Here is a 15,454-nt window from a genome sequence, read left to right as displayed (position 1 = left end):
GTGCGCATCCATGCGGCACAACACTGCTTCGCAATAAATGTGTGGGCAGGTATAGTCGGTGACTGCTTAGTCGGCCCATTACCTGTTACCATTCTGCATAAACTCCGCTAAATATCGGATCTTTCTTGAACAAGTTCTACCAGGGTTACTTGACAATGTTCCAGTAAATGTGAGACGCAATATTTGGTTTCAACATGACGGGGCGCCTGCCCATTATGGAAGGTGTGTTCGTGACCATTTGAACAGGCGTTTTGGGCGTCGACGGATTGGCCGTGGTGGACCTGTTGCCTGGCCCCCACGCTCACCTGATTTATCGAGCCTCAATTTCTTTCTGTGGGAGGCCCTCAAATCTATCGTGTATGAATCGCTGTGGAGACGGAAATGGATCTCGTGGCGAGACTCGTCTGCGCTGCTGCTACTGTCAAAGAAACTCCAGGTGTGTTTGACCATGTCCGCTAATCCATGCTGCAATGGTGTCACGCATGCATCGCGTCTCATGGTGGAACCTTCGAGCATCTGTTGTAACATCATGAAATGCACCCATCTCATACTGCATTGTTAATATTATGTCAAATAAATGCCACTAATTACTGTCTTGTGTCATTTCTGCTTCTTGTGCCTCTGCTACTACTTTCCCGTGAAGTTTCCGGTTATGGGTTCCTATGCGATTCACATTCCTTTAGATGTTACCTGTATCCCCTAAATGTTTGTACCAATATTTTTGAGACACTCTGTATATATATAGCCAAAAAACTTTTATATAATTTACCCATACTCAATAACACCACACTTGCAATACTCAAATCTTTATTCACATAATTACAATACTAAATGGCAGAGGGCAACAGAACCATGTTTAAAAGATGAACAGTTAGGCTAGCAATGTGATTATGTAAAATTTTGCAAAAGGAATTCACATGTGGTTTACAAGAACGGTGTTTTTGAAACTTAAGGTAATTTGCCATTGATTTTTTCATGGGGGATATTACTTCAGATTTAACTGAATAGTGATATTGCTTGATATCATAACATGTAAATTTATTTAAATTCAAATTGTACAGTATATGCAATCATCCAGAAAGCAAGTCTTGTAAAGTGCAATCAGTATTACCACAATATATTGTACACATCGCAGATTAATAAAATAAATGTAAAAAATAATGAATTTTATGTCATTAAAAATGTGGTTATATTTATTTTTTTGATACTTTAAATTTGTAAAAAATTGATTAAACAATTCAAAGGTGTTTTTGTAATAAAAAGGGATCTTGAAAATGCAGTAAAGGCTGTAAATGAAAGAATATTTTGTTTTCTAATATGCTTTCATTTTAACATGTAATAACACTAATAACATAATTTTCATACCACAACATACTTTTGATCATCTGTCTATGATAATTTGAATTAAATATAAAAAGAATCACAAGTTTAGTTTTGCCAGTCATCAGGAATGTGAACTGTCACAAATAGTATTTATGATGAAGACAGAGCTTTTGCACAACTAAATGTTGCTTTATATCGTTTTCTATTAAAAAAACTCTTTTACTGTATGTGGAATAAGGTCGACTTTCGAGCAACCAAAAATATTCCAATTAGTTTAGATGTCATACATACAAAGTTTTCAGGATATAGTTTAAGAAAATTTGTTTTCCTCACTGTTAGTTGATGAAATAGTGGGAACTCTCTTTTCCTAAGTTCAAATGAGCTTGGCCCATCTGGAATGCAAGGTTGTACATCATATTATCAGTGACAGATGTAAAAATAAACCTGATCCTATGAACAGTAAATCATTTAATGAACCTTTGAAAACACCAACATGAGAAATCAACAAAGAAAATACCTTAACTGGAGTTGTTTAAAATACTAAAGTAATCAGTAATCAGGTTTGCTACATTTTCCAAGAATGCGTTATAAAGAATGTGATTTTTCTATTTGTGAAAAAATACATGAAAAAAAGAATGTGCAACTTTCTTCAAACAAATATGCTTTCATTTTTCTACTTTAAGCTTAATTCAGTAAGTTATCAGTTATGAAAGTTTTTTTTTTTTTTTTTTTTACAAGCTGTGTTAGGTTTTTAAATTAATAAAAAAAATAGCATTTCAGTAAAAATAATTGGGATTATACAGAGTGTCCCTTTTGAACTTCCCTGATTTTAAAAGTTGGTTAAAATTCATGTGTTGTACATATGGAAAAATAGTGGGAGCCAGCAGAGGGGGATATGGTCAAGTTTCATTGTTCAGGTGACGTTCCAAAATGCATTGTGACTGAGGCTGCAGCACTACAGTCATTTGTGTAAAAATGGTGTCAGTGCAAGAAAAAGTTCAGGCAGTGGTATGGTTTGCACAGAGAAAATCTGTTGGCACGGTTCAAGTGCAATTTAGATGCATGTTCAACAAAACTGTACAAAGGATTGGGCATGGACTAAATGTGAAAGACATGGTTTATTTCACCAAGGTGTCTAAACATCACCACCTTATGTGCAAGCAACTGCCACCATCAGTGCAGATAGGTTGGAGTTAACTTGGCCTGAAATCAAGCATCTTTTCGACATTCCTTTTTTGCACCAAAGGAGCTCATGTAGAGATCTGCTGACCTTTTTTTATTATACACTGTTTTGAGTTTTCTTTCCCAATAAAAGTTTGGGTTTTCTTTGGCAAGATATTTAAAATCAGGGACATTCAAAAGGAATACCCTGTATTTGCCTAGAATGCTCTGTAAAGGATATGTGATTGTATTTTCTTTGTAAAAAATATTTGCAAAAAAAGAATGTAAATTTCTTCAGATAAGCATGTTTTCATTTGCCTGTTTTGTTTATAAGCGTAATTCATTAGTTACGAGTTTATACAACCTTTTCAACAAGATTTATGTTGTGAGTCAATAAAAAATGGCATTTCAATAAAAATACTCAATATTCTTCTTGTTTTAAATCAATTAAAGAAGGTATTTTTAGTATGGTGGTAGTATGGTATTAACCAGTTATTACAGGGAGTCTGCAATAATGTTATATTCTCCTTTTCAAAAATAGTTGAAAAGGCAATAAACAGCTTATTTCAAATTGATATTTTTATATTTTGAAAATTTAAATACCATCCTGCTTGATAACAAGTGCACACCTTAAAGTGGTATTACTTTAATATTATTAAAGATCAGAGCAGCAAGGCTCCACATGTTCTATATTATATGTCAATTAACAAATGACAGAGGAATTACCTCAATAATGTCTCATAGAACAGCTTTGTTGCTAACACTCTCCATTATTTAAATAAATTCTCTGCACCCAGAGAAAAACTGATGATCAAATGCATCCAGAATCAACGGGTTAAGAGCTCCAAACCCAACCCCAAAATACCACCAATATCTATGAGTGAAAGAAAACACTAGGTCCATAAATAAATATGAAAATGATATAAAATTTTACTTTATAATAATATACACGTATAAGTTATAAATCCAGTTTAATGTAAGAATACAAATATATACTAACAGTAGCTTTCGAGACGTGTGTCTCTTCATCAACTGACATTTAAATACAAAAATATACAACGAATAAGTGCTGAGTGAGGCACGTTAATCATGCATCATTGTTGTTGCACGGACGTGCGCTGCTTTCTACTCCACTGATCATCTAGCATTAATGCTAGATGATCAGTGTAGAAATCTGATCATCTAGCATTAATGCTAGATGATCAGTGGAGTAGAAAGCAGCGCACGTCCGTGCAACAACAATGATGCATGATTAACGTGCCTCACTCAGCACTTATTCGTTGTATATTTTTGTATTTAAATGTCAGTTGATGAAGAGACACACGTCTCGAAAGCTACTGTTAGTATATATTTGTATTCTTACATTAAACTGGATTTATAACTTATACATGTATGTTATTATAAACCATGGACCCCAGTACACCAGGCCCATTCGTTACTAAATTTTACTTTTTTTAATAGATAATTGATTTCTTTAATTACTTTAATACGTATATTACTTTATACTCAAGTGTAATACCTTATATGTATATGGTATACACTTACCATATAGGTATAACACCCAATTTCGCCCCCTTTCCCATTTCAAGTGAAACAGAGGTGTGAATATCTCTAACAAATACATCAAGCATCTAAGTGAAATATGTGGATAAAAGAAAGAGGTGCCACTACTTTATTAATAACAATTTACAAATAACTTGTTTATATCCATAAATTAGGAATTAGCTAATGTTCAAAAACAATCTTTAAATAATAAGGAAATTCATTATTTTAAAATTGTATCAGAAAAGAAATGAAAAATGCCTAATATTTAGTGGAAATATTTATTATAATGTAACATATACAACAAGTAGTGTTTTAATAGTTATATATTACAACTTTTACAATCTTAAGCAATTTATACTTTTTGAAGTGAAAGAAAGTGTTACTATGACGATACGAATTAAAAATTTGAGTTTTAACACAAACAAATAATTATAGAACAACTAACAAGTCACAGACAATGCTACATCATTAACCACAAAGTTACACTGTGTTACCTTATACACACAGCAACAGATTACTTAATCTTCTCATGGCAAAGAAAAGCATTACAAAATTTAACTCAAAAGTTTTCTTCTTTGAATCTGATAAAGTCTTATTAAAAAAAAGAAGCACCTTAATTAAAACCAATTCGTTATCGGCGTGATACAAATCAGCGAATTAAAAACTGGGGGGGCATTTCAATTTCAAAACTAAAAGAATAATAAAGCTGATACTTTCATATAAAAGCTCTTTCTTTTGGGCACAAATATACATTTTATAACAGTAACAGTATGCAAACATCTCTCTCTCCAGACGTGAGAAAAATCGGATGTGTTATAAATAGATATTGAACAGCAGGAGGAGGCACTGCATATTAAACTCATTGTTTTATATTAAAACAAATGATTAATAAGTTGCTCTGAAAAACATCTCCAAAGTCAATGAACTGAGTCTTTCATTTGTTCTCTAATTCTTTACAACTTATGTGCTATTTAATTTGGCACACTAGATACATTTGATAGTTATAGCATTACTTTTGTACATGCAGAAAAAAGTGTAAATACTGATGAATAGATCGAGCATTTTATGATTTTTTTTTTTTTTTTTTTGAATGCACATTTATGAAATAACCTAATACAAATTCTAATCTGTGAACATTATATCAATTACTTCCATTTCTTCTAAGGTAGAAAACTAGATAATTTACTACCTGTAAAGCAATGCCTCCTCTTTACATATACACATATACACAGAAAACCGACTACTTCTAAAAGTTCACTATGCAATAAATATGGCATTTGTATTTGTTCTTAATTTTCCACTTATAGTGAACACAAACTAGGTACCATGAACTTCAATATATATATATTCCAGACAGTGACTATGGAAACCATTGCTTAAATTACCAACTTTCTTGAAATAGTCTTGCAGCCTTCATACTTTGCCCACATGAAGTGATGATGAGTAATGAGCACGCTATTTCTTTTAACTAAACATAAAAAAGTCTCACTTTTGATGTACTGACTAGTAGATCATCGTCAAAGAACTTGGTTTCGATTATGACATTTCCACTGAAAACAACAAAAATGGTGTTTTAAGGAAATTTAATAAACATCAAATAATAATATAATTTTAATGGTCTTCAGAAACATTCTGGCAATCACACCAGAAAGACTTATAAAAAATATATATACAGTCGATTCTTGTTATTTGGGACACATCGGGACTAGTGCATTTTGGCCCAATTAAGCGGCTGCCCCAATTATCCAAAGTTTCACGTAAATAGTTAAAAATACAATGGACCCCCCGCTTTACAATTGGTTCACTATACAATCAAAATCACGTTATGATCGACTCACCATAGTAAAGTACCGTTCACGATATGATGTGTAGCAAGCGCCGGTCATTGTGATCACGTTTGTGAATTTAATTTTAATTCTATTAAACAGCGATTCTAATTAGCGAAAATAGGAAGAATATTATCCACAGGCTATAAAAGTAAAGATATATTAAGCACAAATTTACCCTTTATTACCTTACCAATTAAAAAATTAAATGATACGTGAAAATTGGAATAATTAATACATACTGTAATATGTACATACTAACTAGTTGACATTTCTGTTCACTGACGTTTTATAATTTTACTGTTTTAAAATTTAAAACGGCAAAAAGATAAGCAATCAATAACAAAGAACACGGCACATGCAAATTGCAAGTAACACGATATGTGCAAGTGAGAACGGAGTAACAAGTTACGAAGCTTTAAAAATAGGAATGAAGAGAAGAATCTGAAAATTTATTTTTTTTATATGATTGAAGATTCCATGGAAGTGTCAACACATTTCACCATAATAACCCACAGAATTCCAGCTGTCGGTATTATCACAAATTCAATAATATCGAGTTTACTATCCGTTTATGATAGATTGCACTAACAGAAAAGACCAATAAACAGGTGACTGCTAATTGGTTTTATTGTTTTATGGTTGTGACCGCCATAAATCCGACCAAACCACGTGGTATGGTCGGAGACAATCGTAGGGTAATCTCCAGTGCTGCCGTCTCCTGCCCCGATTAAACGGCATGTTGTCCCAATTAAGTGAAGTAAACCCTGGCTATTTTCTCTATTGGCCCAAATAACTGGAATCCACTGTATATATAACAATACTGATAACATGCATAAATAATTCTATTTAGATAGGAACAACTACATCAGGAAAAAATTTATTAATAAATTCAAAGAGCACTGAAAAGTCTATCTACTGAGAAAATCCTCTTGCAGAGTGAACATAAGGATTTTCAAAGTTGATTTTTGGGTGGGGGGCTGGGGAACATAAAAATCAATTTATCTTATAAAAAAAAAAAAAAAAACAGGAAGAAACAAAGAGAGAGGGGACCTTCCAACTGAGTTATAAATTTTAGAAAAAAAAGTTAAAACACTTCAGTTTAATACATCTAATAAGGAGGGTTGTTTCTTGGGAGTTTTGGACCTAGTAAAAGGGTAGACTGATTTTACACTAGCCATTTTAATTTGGTATTACAACCCAAAACAGTATCTTAATGTCTGAATTAGCCACTGCTGACCAAATGGCATAAAGGAAGAAAGGTGAGTTTACACATACTTCGTAATAACAAGCAGCTGAGCAATGTGAATTAACTGCTGTTAAGGAACTGTACAGCATTTTTCAACTCTATATTTCAACAAATGTTTTAAAAAGTACAGGGTCAAAGAAAACCCCCCAAATCTTTCCTTCCTATAGATCCACACCCATTCCAAATTAGCATTAGTTGAGGCATATGATGCAAGAAAGCAAACTTATAATACAGCATCAGCCAAAAAAAAAAAAAAACCCTTCCCATTTCACCCAACTGGTCACTCCAAACGTTTGTCTAGTTCAGCCTTAAATTTAAGCTATCAACTTCCACAACAACAGATGGAAGTCTGTTCCAGTAATCAACTATCCGCTGGCTAAAGGCAAAACTTCCGCACATCTATTCTGCAACTGTCTTTCCTCAATTTGAATCTATGCCCCCTCATGTTCTTAATCTGAGCAAGCAGAAATATCCCATTAGCATTAAGCCTGCTCAAACCATTCAAGGCCTTATACACCTCGATCAGATCACAGGTGCCTAGTCTCCAGATGCTGCAACTTGCAGAACTTAACCCTTTTTTCGTAAGTGCACCCCCTTTGTTCCTCTCACCAATCTTGTTGCACTTCTCTGTACTCGTTCTAGCAACTCAGGAAAATGAACAGCAGATAAGGATTTAAATGTTTCAAATTTCTAGGGTCGATTAAGGTTATCTTTCTAAGTTAACCTTAGAAATTTTAAAAACACTTTGTTAAATTTTTTTTTTTTTTTTTACCTTATAAGATTCAATTTAAATGTCAAAAAAAAAAGAAGAAATCGTTTTGATGAAAATGGATAAATGAGCAAACTTTTGAGGATTAAAGGAAAGTCTGAACACAGAGAAGTCTTGAATTGTTTGAAAGGCAGGGTTCATATTATCCTGAAGAGAGCAAACCTCCTCAACAGACTGGAAAATACAACAAACTTTAACATAGTCTCATATGCAATACAGGGGATCCTCGTTATCTGAGGATAATTGGTTCCAGAATATACCACTTAAAATGAATCCACTTCAAACCAGGACCAATTTTCGCAATGTTTATTATTTAAATAAAACTAAATGCAACTAGGCATAATAGTTTAAGATTCTATATCTATATAATATTGTTGTAGATACAACATATACAACTCTTAAAAGAAAAGCATCATTTCATCTGGATCTCATATTGTGTTCATCCTTCACGAGTTGCCCATGTATTGCACTACCTCAAATAAGTAATGCTTCACTAACAGAGAAGACCATTGGTTACCTATTCTCGGTGGGTGCCACCACCCAGACGGAACTGTTTCAAAACTAGTTGGCTTTTCACCAGTGGGTGGGCAGGTACCCTGGTATTGCAAGTGATACGTTATTTATTCGAGGTAGTGCAATACATGGGCAGCTCGTTATGAAGGATGAGTAGATATGGTGTATCTACACCGATATTATATAGTAATGGTTATTATGTACTTTTACATAGTGAAAAATGGGAAAATTATTTTATTAGGTTATAAAAGAAGTTTGTTCTCACAAAAAAAAAATATTCAAATGCTTGGTCAATTTTCTCAAGGGAAAAAGCTATAATTCTTTAATTTTCAAATCCTCATAACTGCGGGGACTCAGATAATGAATACTCGGATACCGGGGATCCCCTGTAATTGGTAAACCAAATCTGAATAAGATGGAGAATGAAAGCAGAAAAATGAATAGCCGATAAGGATTTAAATATTTCAAATTTCTAAGATGAATTAAGGTTATCTTAGAAAGATAACCTTAGAAATTTGAAAAACACTTTGTTAATAAATAGAATAATAACCAGGCAGCAATTCATTTAAGACAATCTGGATTAACATCATCAAAAAAGCAGATATCTCTACGAGGGGGTATCAAAAAGTTCGTACTCTAACCTATATAGCATCATCAGCACAAACATGCTGTTTTTAATATAAGTTTTCTACATATTTAATAACTAACATGTGAAATTTCATTCCCATAGGTGATTGTACACCAGAGGTGGAGCCCGGAAGCTGAGGAAGGACGCTATGGTTGACAAAGAGGAGTATTGAGCAGTGACCAAGTTCCTGCATTTGCAGGGAAAGAAAGATCAGGAAATTGATGAAGAAATGAAAGCTGCGTATGGGCAGAATTGTCCATTCTATGACAATGTAAAACAGTAGAAACGAGAGTTCTGGTGTGGTCGTACAAGTGTCTTTGACGAGCCAAGAGAAGGAAGGCTATCAATATCCACAGACAGTGAGATGGTTGCAAAGGTTGAGCAGCTGGTGCCGAGTGACAGACGTGTGGCAATTCATTTCATCACAAATGCAGTGGCAATTAGTTGAGTCTGCCCACAGCATTTTACATGACCATCTGCACATATCTAAGGTCTCCACCCGATGGGTTCCAAGATTACTGACACCTTTGCAGAAGCAATGTCGAATGCAATGTTCTCACCAACTGTTGGATTTGTGTAATGCGGATGTTGAGAACTTTTTTGATTGGTTGGTGACAAATGATGAATGCTGGGTGTACCAGTATGATCTGGAGACTAAAGACATGTCAAAGCAGTGGAGCACACCTCCTCCCCACCTCCCAAGAAGGCAAAGACCACTCCATTTGCGAAGAGAAGAAGGTGATGTTGTCTGTGTTGAAACAGAAAAGGGGTTATCCTTTTCACACAGCCGTTGCCACCACCAACTTTGTTGCCAGTGCAGCTTCGAACTACTGCAGCACCCACACTATTCTTCTGATCTAGCACCATCAGACTTCTTCTTGTTTCAAGAAATGAAGAAACTATTGCATGGATGCTGCTTTGATTCATCTGAGGAAGTCATCAATGAAGTAGAATTGTGGTTTCACGCAAAAAGTGCAGAATGCTATGATCAAGGCATTAAAGAACTGAATCATAGATGGGAGAAATGTGTTACTATACATGGAGAGTACATAGAAAAGAATTAAAGTTCCTGTGAAGCTTCACCTTCTAGGGCTATTATTCCTAGGTAAGGGTACAAACTTTTTGATACCTCCTCGTAAATAGATAAGATCGAGCTGAGATTACTGGTAGCTTATGATCAGCACACTGGTGTAGTGGATATGCCTAAAAAAGAAAATCTTATAAATTTGAATATCCATTAGAAAAACATCAGTGTGAATTGCAGTATTCCTCCAGTATGGTATTCATTTTCAGTCTGCATCATTAACTACTTTTTATTTGGAAAAGTACAGCCATGAAGAAATTATTTATGGTACTATGTGTATGAAGTGCACTAAATGATTATTTTTTTTCTTGGATAACAAGGCTATTATTATTAAAGATATTTGTTCTTATTACCCAATACAGGAACTCCCCGACTTACGTAATACACAACTTACACAAATTCAACTTTATGCAAGTTTTTGCCGGCCGGTGCAAAGTGAAAAAAATATGGAAACGTATTTTGCATTTGTAGGGATAAATGGAGGTATTGTGAAAATATCACGTGAACCCAATAACATATTGTTTTTTTAGTCCTCAGCAGTTGAAAATTTCACTATATTACTAAGCTATTTATCTCTCTAAAATGTCATATTTATAATGGAAACTGCACTACACTTTCACCGTTATCATGTGTTCCTGTTATAAGAATCAATTGAATGGCTTTGTGATATTTTTCTAAAGCACATTTCTGGAGGTTACACCAAACAACAATAAAACAATTTGCACTTTCTGGTTTATTGGGCTTTTCTGTTAGTGCACTCTATTATAAATGGGTAGTAAACTCAATCTTGTTGCATTTGCGATAATCCCAATAACTGGAATTCTGTGGGTTTTTATGTTACGGTATTATGGTGAAATGTGTTCCCCTTCACTGATATAAAAAACAAATTTTCAGAAACTTCTCTTCCTTCCTATTTACGTATTACAAGGATGAAGGGAAAGAGACCAATGGAAAGTGCAAGTGCTGGCAGTGCCGGGAAACGAAACAAAATTGATTTAGAAATGAAGATGAAAATGATTAAGAAGTACGAAGCAGGACAAAGTTTGTCATCTATTGCAAGGGAATTAGGTCTCACTGTTTAAACATTGAATACTATTTTAAAGGACACTGCGCGTATAAAGGAACATGTCAAAGGATCAACACACTTACGATCAATAGTGATCACAAAACAGTGTTCAGGTGCTATATCAAAGTTGGAACAGCTGTTAATAATATGAATGGAAAATCAGATTCAGAAGCGAGTGCCCCTGAGTCTAATGACCATTCACGCAAAAGCAAGAAGTATTTATGAAGATATTAAGGATAAGCAATTATTAAGATATTAATTGGCAAACAATGGTGGTTTAATAAGTTCAAGCATTGCACTGGTTTCCACAATGTTAAAGTATGTAGTGAAGTCACCAGTGACGATTCTGCAGCTGCAGAGAAATTTTGTGATATGTTGGAAAAATTATTGATGAAGGCAGCTCAACGCAGCAAATTTTTTAACAGTGATGAGACTGCAATGTATTGGAAAAAAATGCTGGATCGAACATACATTGCCAAAGAGGAAAAGATAATGCCAGGTTTCAAGACTTCAAAAGATAGTGCCACGCTCTTGCTTGGGGCTAATGCAGCAGGAGATTACAGATTAATACCACCGCTTGTGTACCATTTTGGAAATCATTGTGCATTTAAGGGCATCAATAAAGCCACCATACCCGTGCATTTCCATTCGAACCAGAGAGCATGGATAACAATATCTCTCTTTGAGGATTGGTTTAAATGCTGCTTCATTCCCGAGGTTTAAAAATATTGTAAAGACAACGACGTTCCTTTCACGATTTTGCTTCTATTAGATAATGCTCCTGGACATCCTACACATCTAGATGATTTCAATTCGAATGCGAGTCATATTTCTACTGCCAAACAACTTCACTCGTCGAACCTATGGATCAGGGTGTTATTTCGAATTTAAAAGCATACTATTTATGCACAACATTTGCTCAAGCATTGTCTGCAGTAGATGGTGAGGAAAATTTTACGTTAAGAGACTTTTGGAAACCTTACAATATTTACCAAGTCATCTTAAACATTAATAAGGCCTGGGTGGAAATTACTAAAAGTTGTTTAAATAGTGCGTGGAAGAAAATATGCCCACAGCATGTAAAAGGCTTCGAAGGATTTGAAAACAATGAATCAAGAGGTTACAGATAAGAGTGTGAAGGTTGCAGAGCTATTTCAGTTGGAGGTTGTTGCCAAGGATGTGGAGGAGTTAATAGAAGAAGAAGAGAAAGAATTATCTAACAAAGAACTTATTGACTTGCAGGCAGCGATAGTGAAAGAAGAAAATGCTAACAAAGCTCTAGATGAACCAAATGAGGAGCCGAGATGCTTCATCACCAGAGAGATGGCAATGGCATTTTGTGAAATTGCATCAGTAATGGTGCGAGGTTTAAGAAGATGGATCCTGACAGCGAACGATTCTTAAAAGTTAACATAGGGGTGAATGATATTTGCTTGCTTGCAAAAAAAAAAAAATCTATGATGAAAAGAAACAAGCCACCGTCCAGTCATCCATTAATATGTTCTTTCATAAGGTTGAGTGGCTGACCTCTTCTAAATCTCAACAGCCCTCAACCTCCGCAGTGACATACTTATCAGCTGGAGATGTCGATTCTGGCAACGATGCTCGAGAGGTAAAACTTACTGATGTTATGCCTGTCTCCTCTTTTTTTTGTAATTTTATAATTTTGAAATTTTTTAAATTGCACGCTTTTGTTTTTCCTGCGCATGAGATAAAAAATTGAATAAATACAATAAATAATTCTATTTACATGTTTGTCGAACATTTCTTTTTTGATTCAATCAATTCAGCGAGCACAATTGCAAGTGCTGCACAAGCATGGGGGAAATTCCGACTTACATAGAGTTACGCGGAACGCAACCCTTATGTTAATCGAGAAGTGGCTGTATATTGTCAGAATATAGAATAAAATTATGAAGTGTACCATTTTGAACAGTTTCTTCTTGGCTAACATCCCAAATTATGTTTATAAAACCAACCACATGACCACTCTTGGATTTTTTGTGTCATGGGGTTAAGGAGATCAGTAGCCAAAAAAAGGTAATGTAAAAGAGATTGCATGCAGAAACACCCTACTTTCCATAATGAGTTTGATAAGAATAATCAGGAATCATTTTAAATTAAGAAAGGAATCAAAATCTTTTGCAAAAGTTAAGAGATGGAAATATGCCAACAGTCTTTTCAAATAAAAAAACAAAATAAATTTTCATAATTGCAAGGAACTTGGTTAACTTCTTTAATCATCTTGATTAGAAAATTTGCCAATCACAAGTGGACATTGTTTTCAACTAACAACTGCACTGCAGCATAACAGAATGGTGATTCTTTGTTTGCTTAATTAGCATTAGTAGAGGCATATGATGCAAGAAAGCAAGCTTATAGGTATCAGTCAAAAAAAAAAAAAAAAAAAAATTCTCATATCACCAATCCATTCACTCCAGATGTTTGTCTAGTTCTGCCTTGAACTTATTTAAGTAGTTGACCTCCACTACAACAGATGGAAGTTGGTTCCAATTATCAACCACCTGCTGGCTAAAGGCGAATTTCCACACATCCATTCTATAATTGGCTTTACTCAATTTGAATTTATGTACCAAGTGAGTAATCTGAGCAAGAGGAAGAATCCCATTAGCACTGATCTTGCTGAACCCACTCAAGGCCTTGTACACCTCAATTAGATCACCTCACAAGTACCTAGTCCCCAGAAGCTGCAATTTGCAGAACTTAAGCCTTTCTTGGTAACACCAACCATTTCTTCCACTCACCAATCTTGTTGCCCTTCTCTGTACTCATTCCAGCAGCTCTACATCTTTCCTAAAATGAGGCCTCCAGACCTGTATACAGTACTCAAGGTGTGGCCTGACCATTGCCTTATACAAGGGGACAACCACCCCCTTATCCCTGCTAGAAAAATTCATGTATATCATTGATAAGACACCATGATCTACTCTTGCAGCCTGTCTGCACTGCTCAGAAAACTTCATATCTGACTGCACAATTACCCCCAGGTCCTTTTCATTCTCTACTACCCTGAGTGTAGTACCACCCAGTTGATACGTTACTCTGGGGTTACTGCTACCCAAATGCAGTAGTTTACAATTGCCAATGTTAAACTTCAGTTGCCACCTCTCAGCCCACCTGCTCAACTTTTCCAGATCCTGTTGCAGTAGCGTACTATCATTACTAATCCTGCCAACCTTTGTATCATCTGCAAACTTAGACATTAAACCCTGATGTACTTTCATCAATATCATTGATAAATACTGAAAACAAAAATGGGCCCAACACCGAACCCGGGGGGGGGGAGGTCCACTAGTAACATTAGTCCACAAAGACCAGTGTCCATTTATAACCACTCTCTGTCTTCTCCCACTCAACCATCCTTTTATCCATTGTAGCAACATGCCCTTAATGCCATACTGCTCCAATTTGTATAGTTGTCTTCCATGTGCCACAGTATCAAAAGCTTTCCGAAAATCCAAGTATATGATATCAAAATTATTTTTTGCATCCAGTTCCACATCATAGTATCCAATTAAATTTGTTAGACAAGATTTCCTTTTAACAAACCCATGCTGTGTCTGAACTATAAGTGCAGTCTTGTTTAGATTATTGTGCATCACTTTCTTAACCAGTGACTTCATTATTTTCCCCTGGAACAGAAGGTCTGTAATTACTCATGTCACCCTTTGATCCCCTTTGTGAATTGAGGACACATTTCCACATCTCCAGTCCATGGGGACCTCCCCTGAGTCCAAGGAAGCTTTCATAATTATGGATAAGTGTTTGCTTACTTCCTTTGCTGCTTCCTTTAATAGAACTGGATAGATCCCATCCACCCCAGGTGTCTTCCTTATGTTCAATTTCAACAATTTCTACTCCACTTTGCTCTCAGTTATTACAAAATCATTTAACTCCCTGTCAGAGTTTGATTTTCTGGCCTCCACTTCCCTACAGACCTCCAAATTTTCTACCATTACAAGATCCTCCTCAAACAGCAAATGTTTTTCTTGGCAGCAAATTATAAAATAAATCCATCTCATCAGGATTAAAAATATCCTTTACATCATATTTTTCAAGTATGGACTTTACAGAAAACAACCAGTCTGTAGCCTTTTCTTTGTCAATGATCCAGACGTGCTGCAAACATTTCCCGAAACCAAGTTATTTCTGCCCTTAAATCTTTGGAGCCAGCCATTGCTACATTTGAAGTCGCTAATTCTTTGTTGCTGAGCTAGATGATTAGTCTTTTCTTGCAAAATTGGACCTGATAATGGTAAATTTGATGCA

General features: G+C 35.1%; 1 protein-coding gene across 1 annotated transcript in view; it reads right to left on the bottom strand.

The window, feature by feature from the left end:
* Window positions 1–4,413: 4,413 nt before the first annotated feature.
* PrBP (Prenyl-binding protein) overlaps window positions 4,414–15,454 on the bottom strand; it is a 102,647-nt gene continuing 91,606 nt past the window's right edge. Inside the window, exon 6 of the mRNA XM_090373149.1 lies at window positions 4,414–5,579. Coding sequence (XP_090229275.1) covers window positions 5,498–5,579 — 82 coding nt within the window. The 3' untranslated portion in view covers window positions 4,414–5,497. The remainder of the gene's footprint in view (window positions 5,580–15,454) is intronic.

Source organism: Mastigoproctus giganteus, chromosome 5 (assembly GCF_048544385.1).
Source record: "Mastigoproctus giganteus isolate SK-2022 chromosome 5, ASM4854438v1, whole genome shotgun sequence".
NCBI classification, from domain to species: Eukaryota; Metazoa; Arthropoda; class Arachnida; order Uropygi; family Thelyphonidae; genus Mastigoproctus; species Mastigoproctus giganteus.
The sequence above is the reverse complement of the archived record's forward strand: the minus strand, read 5'-3'. Positions and strand labels throughout refer to the sequence as shown.